This window comes from Triplophysa rosa, linkage group LG8, assembly GCF_024868665.1.
Source record: "Triplophysa rosa linkage group LG8, Trosa_1v2, whole genome shotgun sequence".
NCBI classification, from domain to species: domain Eukaryota; kingdom Metazoa; phylum Chordata; class Actinopteri; order Cypriniformes; family Nemacheilidae; genus Triplophysa; species Triplophysa rosa.
Window position 1 is genome coordinate 3,491,736 of NC_079897.1, and position 15,488 is coordinate 3,507,223.

General features: G+C 38.2%; 1 protein-coding gene and 1 long non-coding RNA gene across 3 annotated transcripts in view; one reads left to right on the forward strand and one right to left on the reverse strand.

Moving 5' to 3' along the window:
• LOC130557507 (uncharacterized) overlaps positions 1–12,986 on the reverse strand; it is a 29,539-nt gene extending 16,553 nt beyond the window's left edge. Inside the window, exons 1-4 of one of the 2 annotated variants that reach the window (XR_008963324.1) lie at positions 12,881–12,986; positions 12,230–12,268; positions 8,804–8,945; positions 3,321–3,382 (exon numbers count right to left, since the gene is read on the reverse strand). This is a non-coding gene — a long non-coding RNA (uncharacterized LOC130557507). The remainder of the gene's footprint in view (positions 1–3,320; positions 3,383–8,803; positions 8,946–12,229; positions 12,269–12,880) is intronic. The other variant, XR_008963325.1, reaches the window with a different exon arrangement.
• Positions 45–15,488, forward strand: part of ntrk1 (neurotrophic tyrosine kinase, receptor, type 1) — a 26,548-nt gene continuing 11,104 nt past the window's right edge. Inside the window, exons 1-11 of the mRNA XM_057339276.1 lie at positions 45–295; positions 3,686–3,760; positions 3,923–3,994; positions 8,545–8,613; positions 8,780–8,931; positions 9,421–9,563; positions 9,916–10,054; positions 12,898–13,230; positions 13,322–13,339; positions 13,434–13,492; positions 13,575–13,677. Coding sequence (XP_057195259.1) covers positions 78–295; positions 3,686–3,760; positions 3,923–3,994; positions 8,545–8,613; positions 8,780–8,931; positions 9,421–9,563; positions 9,916–10,054; positions 12,898–13,230; positions 13,322–13,339; positions 13,434–13,492; positions 13,575–13,677 — 1,381 coding nt within the window. The 5' untranslated portion in view covers positions 45–77. The remainder of the gene's footprint in view (positions 296–3,685; positions 3,761–3,922; positions 3,995–8,544; positions 8,614–8,779; positions 8,932–9,420; positions 9,564–9,915; positions 10,055–12,897; positions 13,231–13,321; positions 13,340–13,433; positions 13,493–13,574; positions 13,678–15,488) is intronic.

Genomic DNA, 15,488 nt, shown 5'->3' on the forward strand with positions numbered 1-15,488 from the left:
TGGCCAAGAGAAGAGCCGCCTCTCCTTACGTCCAGTGTTCCCGCTTCAATCGCTGCCATCTCTGATGCTGAGTGGAGATGCCCCAGGATACAAACTCACTCGAACCGATGGCACAGAGGGGTTATCGTTGGTTGCCCTCGGTTGTGGTCCTGCTTCTCTTTCTGGTTCCACCAGCCCTGAGCGGATGCCCGGGTGCCTGCCGATGTTCCTTTGCCATGCTGCAGTGCCTGGAGACGGACGGGATCGCCAGCATCCCGGCGTTGGCACCACAGGAGAGCGAAAACGTCACAGAGATGTGAGTTGAGTTTCAAACGATGCTCGAAAGTCAATCGTTCCTAGAAACGATGTTGTGCTTCATTAAAGTTAAGCCATGTTTAGTTTGTGTGTCCTGACACAACAAGTGTTGCTCTGGAAGAGATGAAACAGCTTGTGAGTTCAGTCAAAGGCAACTGGCCTTTATGAAGAGCATATGGTTGTATGTTTATAGTGTCTTGCGCCGGTTTAGCCCAGACAATGAGATTACTGGAAACTTATAATGGAATAGAGGAAAGTGGCCTTGTTCTGCTGTTTGTAGTTTTTAGAGTGTTAGGTAACACTATCTAACCTAACATAATCTTCAATCGTTCAGTTTGCTACAGAGTATTCAGATGGGTGCAGAAGTATTTGAAAATGCTTTAGCGTGCATCATTTGTGAAACGGCTTTATATCACGCTGACGTTCATGGTTATAGTAGGTGACATACTGTAATCGCTATGCCATTTACACTCTCTCTCTGTCGTGCGTTCTCTCTTACTTATGTTTGACTGTAAAAATTGGTCATTTTAATGGTAAATAGTAAAACGATACAGTAAAACGGTGGTTACTATAGGATATACAGTAAAAAAAAGTCATATATATATATATGCTGTGTATATATAGGCTTTTATAAACATATGTATGTATGTATGTATACATATACAGACTAGGGCTGTCAAACGATTAATCATGATTAATCGCATCCAGAATAAAATAAAACCCAGAATGTTTGGGTTAACATAATGTATGTCTGTGTACTGTGCATTTTAATTTTGTATTTATGAAAAAATATGCATTTATTTAAGAAAAATATATCATTTTAATATTAACAAACATTTACATATAATTTAAATTATTGGCAAATATAAATAAATACATGGAAGCATTTTCTAAATATAAACATGTTGTGTACATGTATGTGTTTATAAGTACTAAATTAATATGTACAGTACACGCATTATATAAACACAGACTTTTTATTCTGGATGCGATTAATCGCGATTAATCATTTGACAGCCCTAATACAGACATATACTGTGTGTGTGTACTTGTACATCTATATTTGTGAGGACCGGTTTGAGTTGTAGACCAACGGTGTGAGGACAAGGAGAGTAAAGTGAGGACATTTTGGCCGGTCCTCACTTCCAGAGACCACTTTAAAGGGCTGTTGAGGGTGAAGACTTGGGTTTTAGGGTTTAGGTTATAATTAGGTTTAGGGTCAGGCATGTAGTTGTGATGGTTAGGGTAACGGGCTAGAGATTGCATTGCGTCAATGTATGTCCTCATAAAGATAGCTGCGCAAACGTGTGTTTGTGCATATGTATATGCGTATGTATGTATATATATTTGTATATGCAAACAAATGTGTTATGTATTGTTTTCATGTATGTATATATGCACACACACGCACGCGCACGCTCACGCTCACGCACACATATTATACATATATAGTACAAACTTCATAAAAAGTTGTAGAAAACAATACATATCACATTTGTTTACATTTAAGTTTTTTTTACAGTCATGCTTCTATCTCATAACTTCACACTTTCATACAGTTGCCATAATGTCACAAAATAAGGCCTGATTTATAACCATAACATGTTTCTCTCCAAACCCTTGCCATTTCTTTTGTTGTGTGTGTACTCTCAATACACCTGTCCAATTGTGATCCACTGAACTTCTACAGTCTCTACATTTACTACAAGCATTCAATCAATAAGCGAGACGGTGCTTTCGCCACGTGCTTACGGAGAACACTTTGTGCCCATAAAATCGGAGCGTTTCACCGTATTAGCGAGATGGGTATGGCACATAGGAACACGGCTTCCGTCAGGGACGAAAACAAGCCACCATTAACTTCATACCAGCAGCAGAAATTCATCATTCATCTAGTAAATTCCATCCCGTGAATTGCTTGCGAATGCCCCGCTGAAAACAATAGATGAAATATTACCCACTCGATGCGATTCAATAAGCTAAAGCAGTTTGAGATGTCGTCCCACCTGCTCTGTTATTGCATTACGGCTCTCTGGGTCAATCAGATGCTAATAAATATGCGTCGTTCTCAAACACAACTCAGAATCCGAGGACATGAGAAGATTCCATTAAAGTCAAAAGAAATGTCTTGCGCTAAAGATGAAATATTAATGAACTAGAGAGATGCTTCGATGCCGGTCTTTATTTTGTGAACAATCATTCGTTTGCAGTTAATAGGGTAGAAATGTTCATATCCCACTTTGTAGAAGCGGTAATTAAAATACGCCAGGAACACGCAGTAAACATCTACTCTATAATGAGAGTGAGCGGGAAACCATGGACCGTTGTGATCATTTGCACATATGGCCGTGCTTTTACAATATTATAAAAAGCGTCTTGTTGTGCTTACGGATCGACCATGAATATCCAAGAAAACATCCGATTAAATTGAGTTTGATCAAGTATGCACTTACACATCAGTATTTTTGATATTAGTGTTGATATCAGTCGAAATACTATATTCTGGATGATGCACTTTCATATCACATCAATTACATTTGTACAATTTAACAAGCCTTTCCCATCTCAAAACCATTGTGAAACATTTAAAATGACTTGTTCTTAACAAATATGGACATTGTTTACACTGTCTGGTTTACATGTCATGATGGAGACACCATTGAAACTTTTCGCAAGAAGAATTTAGTTCTCCTTCTTGGAAGCAGAAGTACTTCTGTAGAAAAACTACTTGTGTGGAACTGAAAAACAATCGATTTCAAAATACTTCACTAATCCCTCAAATTAACAGCTGCACGGGCACAGCAGCATTCCATTTAGCTCACAGAGACCTGAAACCAGACAGAGCTCAGAGTTTTAAAGTGACGATAAAACAAGAATCAGGTGAACATTAAGGCACTTTCATTTAGAAGAAATTCTTTTTTATTATATTTTAAGAAAGCAGTATCACATCCACGCATTCCTGTTTTTTGACAGTTATTTGTATCCACCGGGAGTAAATTGGATTATGAAATATGGGCGTTGCTTACCAGAATGGAGACAGGTGGTTGGAGGGGAAGGGCTGAAAAGTGAGAGGGATTTCTGATGTCAGCTGAAAAGCAAAGTTGTTCAAATGCACATTTTAAGATTATAAAAGCAAACATTTTGACTTTCACATTCACTAAATCACGCAAAACAATTCAATGGATGAAGAAAAAATACCCATGCAGTTGCAATGAACGAAGTACCACTGAACATACTAGCAACCGCTCAGAACATCTTAGCAACCACATAGCAACACCCTGCATAAATAGCATCACATCTGCTACAAAGGAAAAGGTCAAGTTATCATTCTGCAACAAGATTTTGGTTAAACTGATAATGAGAACAAGCTTTTCTCATTTCAACCCTCCAGCTACATAGAGAACCAAGCCAACCTGGAGAACATCACAGACACGGACCTCGCCAACTACAGAGACCTAAAGAACCTGTGAGTCATCTCAGATTGAAAGATTTTCAAACATTTTAGCAGATGAGATCATGACTTTGTACATTCATAAACTCTTCCACTTTGAATGATGATTACTGCGGTTGTGATGTGCTCTTATAGCTTTCAATAGTATGCTTAAGGTGTTTCACATTTGTTTTGCAGGACGGTGACAGATTGTGGGTTGCTGTATATCTCTGAAAATGCATTTCAACATAATTTCAAGTTGCAGTATGTGTGAGTATTCTTAACAGAGGATTGGTATTCCCACAATACACTGGGGTCTTACGGCTTGTACCTGTCAATCACTTTAAACTCTCTTTCCTTTAGATGAGTGAAGCTTTCTGATTGGTCTCAGGCGGTAAAACTGTGATGAATTTACAATTAGTGAGAAACAAATGACATATTTCAGGTCTAGAAATCATTAGCCTTCATAGATTTTCCACAGGGTTATTAAACTTAAAACTTAAAACACTTCTGTTAAATAAAAGCAAATAAAATACTAGCCTAAATATTATTTGAAAAACTTAAACTGAGCTAAAATTAGAAACGTTGCCTCAGAAATAAATAAGATGAAATAAACTTAAGTTAAGGTACTACAATTTTTAACCGAAAATAAAAAATGAAACAAAGTAAAATTAAAATACATCAAATTTATATAGCAACATAAAAAATGTAATAATCAAAATAAAATAATAAAATCGATTTTTATTTTAGTTTAAATAATAATATAAGACATTATTTTAAATATTACAAATAAAATAATCAAATTAAAAAAGTGACAAAAATTCAAATCAAAAATATGAAAATAAAAGCGAATTTAAAATATTAATAGAACTCTCTGCACTGAATTATCTTCTGTGTTTGGCTGCATACAATACGTTTCAGCCTTTAAAGTTGAAAAATCTGCAAAGTGAAATATAACAATTGCTCACCAGACAAGGACAGGGAAAATAACAGTCGTTATGCCTCTGATGTCAACCCACCACAAGAAACCTAACAGAACCTCAACAGCAGGAACAAAACTGTTTTCCAAAAAAAACTAAATACAAAAAAACACAATATTACATCTACATCTATTCTCATCAAGCACCACATGTCAACAAAACTCGAATGATATTAGCTGTGTGTCTCCAAAGGTTGTTGACCCATATCTCCACTATCTTGTAACCGTTATCTCTAGTGTGTGTGACATGCCCACTGTTGTTGATGTGGGAGAAAGCGGTCACACAGGAGGGGGGGTAAGGGGGGGTTTGGGGAAACATGAGAGCATATCCAGCAGTCACCCTTTACTCGCCCACTTTGGCGTATTATTGACAACTGATGCATAATAAATACACTCCACTAAGGGTCCATTATCACACAATCAATATTTCACAGAGGGCTGTGTGGAAGAACAGATGTGTCTCTAAGGTCTGGAAGCATTACGTGGTGGGGAGATATACAGTAGAATAAAATCACGAGATTTTATTCGTCTGGCCAATTCATAGCTTTTGTTTGCTTCTTTAATCTGCGGCCCCTCCCCTGGACGCCAGGCTGAAACGGCAGCTGCTATTCTCTGCCGCTCTTTCCCTACGGTAGAATCGAACTGTAATAGATAGGCCCCGATGGCCGACCCATCTGACATGAACTTTGGGGAGTAGCGAAAACAAATATTTGAATCCTTGCTGGCCCCCATTAGCCCTGCCACAGAGAATCTATATCAGTGAAGGCATTACTGTCCCCGCTGCCTCTTATCCGTGCGTTCCTTCAGCTCTGCTTTACAGTTTTTGCCCCTGAGGATGCCTCGCAAATTCAATTACACAAGGAAAGTGAATTTCTCTACATCAGAAAGCGTTTATGTTAGACAACTCAACGGCTTCTTGAAAACAGGCCATTTTGATCACACCTTGTCTGTGTCTGTCTGTCTATCTATATTTATCCATGTATACCTATCCATCTATCTATATATATATATTCATCTACAAATGTATCTACACACATGTATAAACAGCCGCAGAAAAAATTAAGAGACTATTTCACAGAAATGTTTAGGTAAAAGGATAATTTTTGTTTCATTCTGTGAACTACTCACAATATTTGACCAAATTTCAAATAAAAATATTGTTTCTATTTGCATTTATTTGCAGAAAATGAAAACTGGAGAAACTGGTGAAAATAACAAAAGATGCTCTGTATTTTTTCAGATCTCAAATACTGCAAAGAAAACAAGTTTATATTCACTTTTAAGCAATACAACAGTAATATTTGTACATGTATTTAGGAAAAGTTTTAGGAAAATGTTTTATGTGATAACCTAGATTTTTATCACAGTTTTCATGTGTCTTGTCATGCTGCAAGTCTTTCACATTGCTGTTGGATGACTTTATGTCACTCCTGAGGTTTAATTTTGTTGAAATTCAACAGACACTGGACTGGAATGGCCACAATGCATACAGAAAAACTGATTTGAAATTAAATTTGGAATGATCTCTTAATTTTTTCAGCAGCTGTATATATTAGACATCCCTACATCCATCCATATACTGCATACTGTATATCCATCCATCCATCCATCCATATCTATCTATCTATACATATACTGTATATCCATCCATATCCATCTTTCTATCCATATCTATCTACACATATCCATCCATCCCTATATATACATATCCATCCATATCTATCTATACATCGTCGTGTAAGTCGCTTTGGATAAACGTGTCTGCTAAATGACTAAATGTAATTGATTTTGTAAGTTTGCCTGCTTACAAAGAAATAAAGGGTCTATAATTTTTATGGTGGGTTTATTTTAACTGATAGAGACAGAATATTAAAAACAATCAGGGGAAAAAATGTTAATTAAAGGTTATACATTTATTTGCATTTCAGTCAGTGAAATAAGTATTTGATCCCCGAGAAAAAATAACTTTGTAGTTGGTGGAGAAACCCTTTCTGATAGTTGGTCACCAGGTTTGCACATGTGTCAGGATACATTTTACTCCACACTTCTGTCACTCTTTAAGGTTTCTTGGCAGTTGCACAGCAAATTGGAGTTTTAGCCTCCTTCACAGAGGTTCTATAGGACTAGGGTCTAGAGACTGGCTAGGACATTTAATGTGCTTCTCCTTAAGCCACTCTTTGGTTGTCTTGGCAATATGTTTTGGGTCTTTGTCATGTTGAAGGCACATCCACAACCCATCTTCAGTGATCTAGTTAAGGGGAGGAGGTTCTTGTCCAAGATTTTACAGTACACTGGCCCGTCCCTCAGCCCCTCAATGCGGTGAAGTCATCCTGTATACCTGTAGCAGAGAAAAAGCCCTAAAGCAGAATGTTTCCAACACTGTGCTTCTCTGTAGACATGATGTTCTTGGGCTCATAGTCAGCATTTCTCTCCCTCCAAACACAGGAGTCTATTTTGGTCTCACATCATTTTCTCCAAAGCCTTTTCTGAATCATTTTGATGTTCGTTGTCAAACTTCAGACGAGCCAGGCGGGCCTTCTTGGGCAGGAGGACCTTGCGGGTGCTTCAGGATTTCAATCTATTGTGGCATAGTGTGTTACCAATGGTTTGCTTGCTAACTGTGGTCCCAACTGTCTTGAAAACATAAACAAGCTTCTTCCGTGTAGTTCTGGGCTGATCTTTAACCTTTCTCATGATCATCTTTACTCCATTGGGGAAATATTGCAGGGAGCTCCAGAACAAGGGCATTTGATAGTTATTTAGTATTTCTTCTATTTCCAAATAATCACACCAACAGTTGTCTCCTTCTCACCAAGCTTCTGTCTTGTAGCCTATTCAAGGTTTGTGCAGGTCTCCAATCTTGTCGCTGACATCCTTTAAAACCTATTTGGTCTGGACCATGGTGTTGGAGAGGTTGAACTGGAAGATACAGATTCTGTTGGCAGGCATCTTTTATATACATAACAAGCTGATTTAGGAGTACTTTCTTAAAGTGACAGGACTAATCTGTGGTCCATATAGGCACGTAACCAATCTGTGGAGCCAGAATTCTTGCTAGTTGGTAGGGGATCAAATACTTATTTCACTGACTGAAATGCAAATCAATGTATAACCTTTATTTAACATTTTTCCCCCTGATTTTTTTTAATATTCTGTCTCTATCAGTTAAAATAAACCTACCATAAAAATGATAGACCCTTCATTTCTTTGTAAGCAGGCAAACTTACAAAATCAGCAGGGGATCAAATAATTATTTCCCTCACTGTATATCTAAACATATATAAACATTCAAACATCCATCCATCCATAAGTACATATATATCTAAACACATATTTATGTCGATACATCTATATACTGTATATCCATCCATATCTATATCAAAGTCTGCTTTATTGTCAATTCTCCCACATGTACAGTACATACATATAGAGGATTGAAATTGCATTACTCTCAGACCCACGGTGCATACAAATAACACTACACAGAATAAAAATACAGATAAATACAGATTATACATACTGTAGATGTCAAATACAACAGCAGGGATATTTACAAAAAAGAAAAAGAAGATAGGTAATGGCAGATAGAGTGCAAACCAGTGAAATATACAACAGTGCGGATGTAAGGTAGTGCAAAGAGCTTATTAGTCTGTTTAAAGTGACAAATGTATACATCTAATCACATCCATCCATAATTTAGAATCAGAACAATGTTTAATATTTTTTTCAAAGGAAAACGACCTTCTATCAAAAACGACTTATAGGCCTATTCAAATATTATACAAGATAATTGAAAAATGAATGAGAAAATGTTTTTATTTCTACATGTTCTCTTTAACAGGAATCTGGCGTCTAATTTACTGGTACACATCAGCTGGAGAGTGTTTCATTCTGTTCCTCTCTTGAGTCTGTAAGTAGCATACTACACTCACATATTTTCTTCCATTCTGTTTTTTGGAACTACAAAGTAAACAATTTACTTCTGCCTGAGGAATTAAAATCTCTATGCACATTCCTGATCAACCCACTTTGTTGAAAGCGAGAAACAAGCATAAGAAATGTTGTCTTTTGTACAGAATTCTGAGAGATAATCCGCTCACCTGCTCATGTGACATCTACTGGCTTCAGCAGTGGCACAGAACACGACAAGGCGACGGCGACTCGCAACAAAACTGCATTTACAACGGCAACAGCATTTCACTGGATTCGTTTGAAATGGATAACTGCAGTAAGTGGACCCATCTAAAATAAAACACATTTAAAAGAGGATCTGTGTCATTTCTGTGTAACCGCTGGCTGCACCAAACATCCAGTAAAAAACTGCAATTCTGTTTGGTGTTGTTAGCGGCACAGAAATGAGACCACTTTAACACCTTCATACAAAATGTGTTATGTTTACATATCATTTTCATAAATGTACGTCATTGCAAAAGCTCACAACACGTAAATAATGTGACATTCCTTAAAGGGAAAATTACTTGCCCTCGTGTCATTCTAAACCTGTGTGACTTTCGTTCTTTTGCATAACGATATTTACAAGAACACTGGTAACCAAACAACACTGGTCCCTATTGACTTCCATTGTACGGACACGAAACCAGTAATACATTTCTTTAAATAAAAGTCACAGGTTTTGAGTGACGTGATAAATAAATCATAACAGATGTTTTGGGGGTGATGATACCTTTAAATAAAAATGTTGTGTTGCAATTTGCAGGTGTTCCTGAGGTCAAAATCTACTCGTCTACATTGACCACTCAAGAAGGTGGAAATCTGACATTCACATGTCAAGTAAGCGGAGTACCCATGCCTGTTATCAGGTGGAAAACTGATCAGCTACGATCCAACTGGACTCTTCAGGTACATCATACTTGCTTCATGTGTTTTGTAAATTTAGTTAAGGATGCAATTTATGACAGGATGCGATTTTGCAACAACCTTCCTATCAAACAATCATAAGTGTAAACCCAGCCTACCAAACTGATTGACCCCTAGCTCAAAGTGTAGCCATATCACTATTACTATCACTCCAAAGTTTCAATACATGGTTGGTAAAAAAAATGGACAAACCCAACCACTGGGTTCGAATGAACCAATGCTGGGTTGGTTTAACCCAAAATGCTACCAATTCAAACATCTCAACATTTTTTTTTTTTTAGAGTTAATCAAATGTTGTCTACTTAATGTTAAATGTTTTCATTCGTATTGACAGCGGGGAATCTGGGGATCAACTCTCGAGCTGGTGCTATATATGTGGAACATCTCTTCTGAAGACAACCTGCATAACCTCACATGTGAAGCGGAGAATCGAGCCGGTCTGGGAGAAGATATGGTCGAACTGGACATTCAATGTAGGTCCATACTCTCTCTCATATGTGTTCCTTTTCAAACTTAGCTTACTTTGGTAGCCAGATAATCCGACAACAACCTTTTTGTTCCTTATATTTTACCATTTTTTTACTAACATATTATTTTTAAAAAGGACTTAGTGAACGTTTACCCAAAATGAAAATTCTGTCATCATTTACTCACCCTCTGGTCATTTCAAACTTTTATGACTTTCTTTCTTCTGCAGAACACAAAAGAAAACTGGTAACCGAACAGCGCCGGCACCCATTCACTTCTATTGTATGAACACAAAACCAATGCAAGTGAATGGGTACCACTGTCGGTTAACAACATTCTTCAAAATATCTTTGTGTTCTGCAGAAGAAAGAAAGTCAAACAAGTTTGAGATGACAAGAGGGTGAGTAAATGATGACAGATTTTTCATTTTTGTGTGAACCATCACTTCAAACCCACCATCTGATACAAACACACAAGAAACTGGTAGCAGCGTTGAGACGTGCGAGTTTTTTCCTCTGAAATTCTCCCATATGACCGCACTCCACACCACAGCAATTACCACTGTTTATCACCTTCTCTTCAGAAGAAGAAAAACAGTGCTTGACTTCAGACAAATGTATAGTCATCAGGGGAGCGATAATGACTGTCAGGAAAATGGCATGATAACCGTCTTCAGATCTTGTTTGTTCTCTGCTAATGGATTTCTCTCCCCCGAAGTCCGGAAATATAATTGTGACGATTGATTGGCAGATAGCAAGTGTGTTAGCCGCCAGTCTATCAGAATCATCCTGCTGGTGCACGAGGGCTCGAGGACGGCCACTGCTTTATTAGCCGGGCAGTTATACAATCTAAAAATGTTGGGTTATTTGAACCCATCGTTGGTTAAAAAATGGAAACACTCAACAGTTGGGGTAAATGAACCCAGAAAATTGTTAATTTTGACTTAACAATGGGTTAAAACAACCCAGCATTTTGAGTTGAAACAACCCAGAATAGGTTAATTTAAAACCCAACTGTTGGGTTTGTCCATTTTTGACCCAACGCTGGGTTGAAATAACCCAACATTTTTAGAATGTAGTATGTACAGTATCTGCCCCACGTCAGCATATTTCCAATCTGTTCTAAGTATCTTATATATTAAGTCCAGACTGTAATCGATTATATACTGTAATGCCCTGGCGTTAATTATGGTCTCAGCATCCTTACTGCTAACTGTAGCTTTGCAGATTTGAGATGATGATGTTCACCTTCGGCCATCTACAGTAAGCGCAACACGGTTATTAAAGAAAAGTTAAAGATTTTTTCATCCTCATGTTCTACAAAACCTGTATATGACCCCTGCTTTTGCATAACAGTAACTACACAAAACTGTGGTTTTGTGTTCATACAATGGATGTCAATGGGGGGGTCGATATTGTTTGGTTACCAACGTTCTTCCAAATATCTTCTTTTTTGCTCTGCAGAAGAAAAGTTATACAGGTTTGGAATGACATGAAGGTGAGAATTACAGTACGGCTGCTGAATGCAAACTGGTTTAAAACCCCATTTAAGCATTAAAGGGCTAGTTCACCTAAAAATAAAAATTCTGTCATCATTTACTCACCCTCAGATTGTTCCAAACCTTTAAAAATGTATGTGTTCTGTTGAACACAAAGAAAGATATTTGGAGCAATGTCAGTATCCAAACAGATCTCATCCCCCATTTACTGCCATAGGGAAAATAAATTCTATGAGAGTCAATGGGGGATGAGATCTGTTTGGTTACTGACATTCTTACAAATATCTTCCTTTGTATTTAGCAGAACAAAGAAATTTATACAGAACAATCTAAGGGGGAGTAAATTGACAAATTTTCATTTTTGGGTGAACTATCCCTTTAACATCAAGGTGGCATTACCATACATACGTATACACTGACGCTACGGTCAACATTTCAGTTGCTGACGTTACTTACAGTAAAAATCAATTGTCCCTATGAGGCATATGTATATCTATCTATAGATGTAACAAAGACTTTTTTTAAAGGTAAACTCTTTGACAGAAGGGACTGTGAATCTGTGCGGAGTGCTTCCTGAAGGCAGGGTCATGGGTTAAGAGCAGCGTAATGCTTATGGAGCAGCGGCCGGCATGTGCGCATCAGCATGTTCCTCTGGCTAAAAGAGCCATTTCCTGCATCCCACCTTCACTGAGATCTCAAGTGCCTCTTGTGGTTAGGTCCCCTAAACAGACAGAAATGTTTTATTTATAACAGGTCAACAGGTTTGCTGTAAAGATGGAGCACATCGATTCATGTAAAAACTATGAGTGATGTGCCAGTCATCTGAAGAACAGATAGTGGACGGGCATACTGTAACTATCATCCATCCTGAAAGATTACGGTGTTATTTTAACAAACTGTATGAATGCCAGATACGAAAGAACTTGCGTGATGAAGAAATAAAGAAAGTCTTGCTAAAAAGACCAGGATGAATTTCCATGAGGGTCTTCGCTGGTTAAAGACAGAAACATACCAGCACCCAAAACACACAAACTAGTGACGAACAATGCTGGTCTTTGTAAAGGGGAAATGAAAAGTCATCATTTATTCACCTCTTTCGTCTGTGAAACACAAAAGAAGATATTTTGAGAAATGTCTCATTGGTTTTGTGTTCATACAATGGAAGTCAATGGGGTCCAGTGTTGTTTGGTTACCCCCATTCTTCAAAATATCTTCTTTTGTGTTCCGCAGAAGAAAGTAAATCACACAGGTTTGGAATGACATGAGGATGAGAATCACAGTACATATGCTGAAACTGGTGAAACCTCTTTGCATCACACTCGTGTCAACTCACGGTCTGTCTGCGTTCAGTTCCAGTGCGAATCTTGTTTCTACGGAATCCAGAACCTCAGCATCACTGGTGTATCCCGTTCAAATTGGACAGCAATCCTCTAGCCGCCATCAAATGGCTGTACAACAACAAGCCCCTTATTGAGAACCGCTACACTTACACGGAGCTGATCAGAGATGCGTCCGACGGCTCCGTCCAACACGGCTGTCTCTACCTCAACAAGCCCACCCATCTGAACAATGGCTACTACACCCTCATGGTAGATAACAAACTGGGGCAGGACGAGGCCACGGTAAATGGGAAGTTCATGGACAATCCGTTCGACCCTTTAGATCCAGAGGGCATCATTCCTGGTAAGGCAACATCATAACACATCTTATACTAACACAATTTAAAAAGTTTTCATCGGCTAATTGAATGTTATTATTTCTCTTCACATGCCAGTCCTCACAGACGAACCAAGTAAGTTACTCTAAATCAACTTTCAAAACTGAAATGAGTGTTTACTGTTGAAGTTATTTATCTCAGAGATAAACAAATGTTTTGATGTTATCAGCTCCCACCAACCAATCCACAGATGATGTGACTGAGAAACTGGAGAGCAGAGTGTTTGGGGTAAGACATATGACAATGAACCCATTTAAAACATCTGTTATTTGTCATATAATCTTAATAATGGTCTTGTGCATGTTGGCAGGTATCTGTGGCGGTGGGTCTCGCTGTATTCGCGTGCGCATTTCTGCTCATCACGGTGGTCGTCGTCAATAAATGCGGACAGCACTCCAAGTTTGGCATCCACCGTAAGTTCAACGTCCATATTTCGGTCATATTTCACTTCTATTTACGGATTCATTTAATCTATACGAAAAAGTAAATATACATGGGGTGAAACAAAGAAATTAGAAAATTGTTCAAATGCATTATTAATGTAGATTGTGTGGTAAAATAATCTGCATTTGATGAGAAATGAAAATAAATTCATATTGAGATCTTCAATTATTTTGACTTGATATCCAGACTGCAAATCTGAGCTCGGTTTGAGACATTGTCTTTCAATTCAACATTCCTGAGGTTTCTGGCTCTTTTTCTCAGGAGAAATATCTGAGATACAGAAGACTTAAGCAAACGTTTCTATTTATTCTCCATTTAATCTCATTTGTGTCGAAGAGAAAGAATTCAGATTAATTACAGAGATCTCATATGTTATCATGTGATTTCACATGACCACCCCTTATTTAAAGAAAACACTTTTCTAGATCCCTTCTAGAATGATATGACTGGTGTCTTCAACATTGGTCAAAACTGCTGCTCAATCAATCACCTAAATGAAAGTTCTTTTTCTACATCGATCACAGAGACGATATACCGCCCAAAAGTCCAGCTCATGTAAATGAATTGCAGAAATGAAAAAGACTTTTCTACCTTGAACTCTAAAGAATATTGCATTAAAACGCATCACTGAAACATGGCATGACATGCGTCACAGAAGAAGTACGTTAACATTAAACTGTGCCACAATTACTTTCTCCATTATTATTATTATTTCTTAATCTGAATCGAGTTCGGCAGGAGGCTTTGTGTTGCTTTTAAGCCATGTGCAAAAGATGGGGAGGTACGGTCTCTTCTGAGCTGCAACTTTGTACAGTGTCAGGCTAACAGCTCGGCAGAGTGCTGGCCGGTCTTAATTACAGCATGCAAAGTAAATAGCATCGGGAGCCCCAGCCGCGAGCGAGCCATTAAAGAAGAGTGATGGAGCCATGCTTTCAGGTCCACTCGCCGGGTGCGCAAAGTGCTTAAGTGGACCTGATTGCCTCCCTCCCCTCTCACCCTCTATTCCCCCCGTTCCTCTTTTCTGCCCGGTCTGGGGTCTCTGCGGTTACAGCTTGAGTGGGTTTTGTGATCTGAACGAGAAGCTTTTGCTTTTAATGCTGCTTCTTAATCGGAGGTGCTTTGGTTGGAATACAAGAAAACATTCTTAAAGACATCTTTTTGTATATGATGTGTTGTATATATCACGCCGAGTCCAAACGGAAGTAACTTACTGTCAATTATAAACTAAACTTAAAGAGACAGTTCACCCAAAAATGAAAGCTCTGTCATCATTTACTCGCCCTCAAGTTGTTCCAAACCTGTATGAATTTCTTTGTTCTGATGAACACAAAGAAAGATATTTGGAAGAATGTCAGCAACTGACATTATTTAATACCAATAACTTTGTATTTTACCTTATTGTTCAGTTCAAAATATTCAATCAACCTTAAAGGGGTGCTGCAACGGTGTGTCATGCATTCTGACTTCTTTACAATGTTAAACGTGCTGTCTTCTCATGCTTAACATGGTCAACTTGTCAAAAAACGAGTTGGGCGTATTATGTAGTATTTCTGGGCTCGATACACTCCCCCAGCGATCGTACAGGTTTCGGAAAGTTTTTTTCGAATATATAAAACCGTTTCGTAACAATTTTTCTTAGTCCCTTATTGGACAATTCTCCCGGAAAAGCACGCGGCAGCAAGGAGAGCAGGAGAAGGAGCATGCGCAGACGTCACTTTCACTTGTGTGCAGGACAGAGAGAGAGAGAGAGAGAGAGAGAGAGAGAGAGAGAGAGAGAGAG